Raw genomic sequence first — 3,584 nt, forward strand, 5'->3', positions numbered from 1 at the left:
TAACCCGGCTGACATTTTCACGAAGGCACTAGGGCGACAGAAATTTCAAGACTTCCGTGAGAAAATAGGATTGCACGCGTTGAGGGGGAGTGTTGGCGCTTGACGTGCTTGACACGCTTGGATGGGTCAGAGCGTGGGAAACTGCCACAACAAGAGCAACGTGCTGAAAAGCAATTTGGATGACCTGTGGCACATACGGGATGCTTGGACTGTTTCTGGACTGTATATATATGTGCTGTAGCCTCGTAGTACTTCAGCAATTTTCACTATCGACTGTACATCCACTCTAGTCTAATCGACTACCCTGAATCTACTGCGCTATTTCTACAATGACCTCACGAGAACCTTATGACACATTGGGCGTGTATCATGAGCAAACTGTATACCTGTATATAGCCATTCAGCTGGTGTGGAGTCAAGAAGAGTCCAGTTTGTAGGGTTGTAGTTGAGATTTTGTAACAATTTTCAGGGTTGTAGTCACCATTTTGTGACATTTTGTAGGTTTGTGATGGGCGCTTTGGGGGACTTTGAACCACTTGTAGGGATTTGTATGAATTTGTGAACATGATTAGCTGGGTGTGTACTGGACAGGTGGGGTACAGGTTTTGGCAATTATCCCATTGGATTTCGGGCTATTTATTAGCAATAAATAATTTTTTCACCACCAGCTCCAAAAGTGTTTCTTTTTTGGTTTGCACCACCAATACATACCACAATGCTACGCCCTTTGGGGACCATACATACCCAATATTAGGCTACAGGTTTACTCCAGAGTCCGAGAGTTAGCCATCATTTGCAGGAGTATATCACATGTCTCCATTGTAGAGTAGTGACATCTTTGTGTTTGGGGGGGAGGGTATATAGACTGTAGGGAGCAAAAGTGGTAGCCAGGGAGAGGTTCTAGGAGGGGTATAAGCTGAAAGCAGTAGCTGGATGGGATCTGGTCAGAATCTCTCGGACTCTGGAATAAACCTGTAGCCTAATATTGGGTATGTATGGTCCCCAAAGGGCGTAGCATTGTGGTATGTATTGGTGGTGCAAACCAAAAAAGAAACACTTTTGGAGCTGGTGGTGAAAAAATTATTTATTGCTAATAAATAGCCCGAAATCCAATGGGATAATTGCCAAAACCTGTACCCCACCTGTCCAGTACACACCCAGCTAATCATGTTCACAAATTCATACAAATCCCTACAAGTGGTTCAAAGTCCCCCAAAGCGCCCATCACAAACCTACAAAATGTCACAAAATGGTGACTACAACCCTGAAAATTGTTACAAAATCTCAACTACAACCCTACAAACTGGACTCTTCTTGACTCCACACCAGCTGGCACCCTTTTGGGGCCCTAAGGCAAGGCGTCGACATAGAGTATTTCCTAGCTATTTTCTTCTCTGGGTGGCTCTCTACTTCTCTCACTCGAACATTGGGCTCGTTTTTCTCTCTATCACTACTAGACTACATAATATACATAATTCAATAATCCAGGTATGTTGAGGAGAGCTGGCAAGATAGCATCCTCCCTACTGAAGAAGACCTCAGAAGCACCTCTGCCATGTAACCTTCGCAGCACCTCAGCGCCAGATCTATGGGCTCTGACTAGTAACATCCAGGATCCCAACACAGCCCGGTCATATCTCATTCAATCAAACTACGTTACTGACACCAAAGGAATCTGGTTAGGGAGGCTATCAAGCATCCTCCTTGATGCACTGAAAGACACCGGCAACCCTTGCAAAGAGACCGTATAGGCCATCACATACCTCCTAAAGGACGAAGAAACCTCAGAAATGACTAAAGCAGTCTGCGACACTGTGGGATGGAGATTCAAAGCCCTCAAACATGCAGCCTTAACAAAGATTGATGAAACCCTGGAGAAGCTAACATCCAAGGTACACCCAATGACCCCAGCTAATGCAGCATCCACCACATACCGCAACACAGTCACCAACCACGGACCTGCCACTCAAGAAGCTACACCATCCCCTGCAATCACTCAAGCCCGAGCACAGGCCGAAATCAAGGTGAGACAGATACTGATCGACATTGAAGACCCCAACACGCGTGGATCTCGTCAAACTGGCAGATAAGACTCTCTGCGACAAAGTGAATGAAGTCATACGTGACCTCTGTCCCGACAATCAATGCACCTGCAACATATCTGCCGCTACCAAGCTGACGACTGGCAGCATCCTCTATGAGGTACGTACCCGCGAAGGCGCTGACCTCATCCAACAGAACACAGATGCATTCAAAGAGCGATTCCATGCCCATGCCATCATCCACAACCCTCAGCCATACCCTGTTGTTGCAGAATTTGTACCTGTCCAATTCAACCCCAGCTGCCCTGAGGACCTATGCGAAGTGGAAGAACTCATTGGGTACCCATCCAGGTCAATCACGTGAGCCCAATGGATATGCCCAATTCACAAGCGACACCCCCACCAAAGAGTCGCCCATGCCATACTATACTTCCAACAGCCCCATTTCACCAATGCCGCAGTCAACAAAGGCTTAGTCATCTGCCAGAAATGGGTCAAAGCCAGACGCGACACTCCCAAGCCCACCCGATGCGTGAAATGCCAGTGATATGGTCATATCACTCGCAACTGCCCATTGACATGCGTGGAACCTGTGGCGGCAACCACAGGACAGCTACATGCAACTCTGACGGTAGGTACTGCACTAACTGCCACACTCATGATCATGCCAGCTGGGACTGGGAATGTCCTATATTCCGTCAAGAATGCAAATGACTCGATGCTCGCCGGCCTGAGAATATGCTCCCATACTTTGTAACGGACAAGCCGTGGACCCAGGTAACACTTGCCCCAACATCCCGTACTCACTTGTCTCTAGGCACGATGGAAGCCCCAATAAAATCACTAATATGGGCACCTCATTGCCAACGGGACCGCTTACTGTCCTCATAATGAACGATACCGGAGAAGCCAGCGTCCCCAGCACTGAATCACCCAGCCAGTTGTGACAGCCGCGCACATTGTCCTCAACAGTGGCGGTGCATGCCACCATATAGAGCCTCAACAAAATATGATAAATTTATAGAATACTGATTGTATGCATTGACTCGCATTCAAGGCCATTTTTAGGCATAGCAAATGTCCAGACACGCTGATAAGCACTGACACACAACAATCACCAAGGACCAAAAGAAATAAACCTAAACCCCGTGATATGGGTGAAGGCGGTCCGAGACAACTGAAGGGTATTTAATAGTTCGAGGGGGAAAGGAGGAGTAAGACGACGTAGGGTAGTCCGTAGGAAGACCTAGAAAAATAAAACAAAACCTTGACGCCTGAAACAAACACTAATGGACGCTCCGGAGTATTTATCTCCGAAACGGCGCAAGCAAAGTCGCAAACCACGGAACCGAGTGTAGGTTCGGGCTCACGGGAGTAGAAGACACTAGAAAGAGTTGCTCAATTTTGTTTTGCTATGTGAACCTCACCGGAACTAGTTAAATCGATGGCGGAGATATTTCTCTCGACGAGTCAGGCCTATTGGCAAAGCTAGGATCGGTTATAAGTCGCTAAGTTCGACGCTTTCGAACTTCTCGGGTCGCT

General features: G+C 47.3%; 1 protein-coding gene across 1 annotated transcript; it reads left to right on the plus strand.

Moving 5' to 3' along the window:
- Positions 1–1,790: 1,790 nt before the first annotated feature.
- On the plus strand, positions 1,791–2,799 carry GLOTRDRAFT_94730 (uncharacterized protein; the record flags this gene model as incomplete). Its single annotated transcript, XM_007869637.1, has 5 exons — positions 1,791–2,024; positions 2,053–2,202; positions 2,239–2,402; positions 2,504–2,673; positions 2,714–2,799. 5 exons carry the CDS (start codon positions 1,791–1,793, stop codon positions 2,797–2,799), a joined length of 804 nt encoding a protein of 267 aa, XP_007867828.1.
- Positions 2,800–3,584: the final 785 nt, after the last annotated feature.

The sequence above is a fragment of the Gloeophyllum trabeum genome (assembly GCF_000344685.1).
Source record: "Gloeophyllum trabeum ATCC 11539 unplaced genomic scaffold GLOTRscaffold_00010, whole genome shotgun sequence".
Lineage (NCBI taxonomy): Eukaryota > Fungi > Basidiomycota > Agaricomycetes > Gloeophyllales > Gloeophyllaceae > Gloeophyllum > Gloeophyllum trabeum.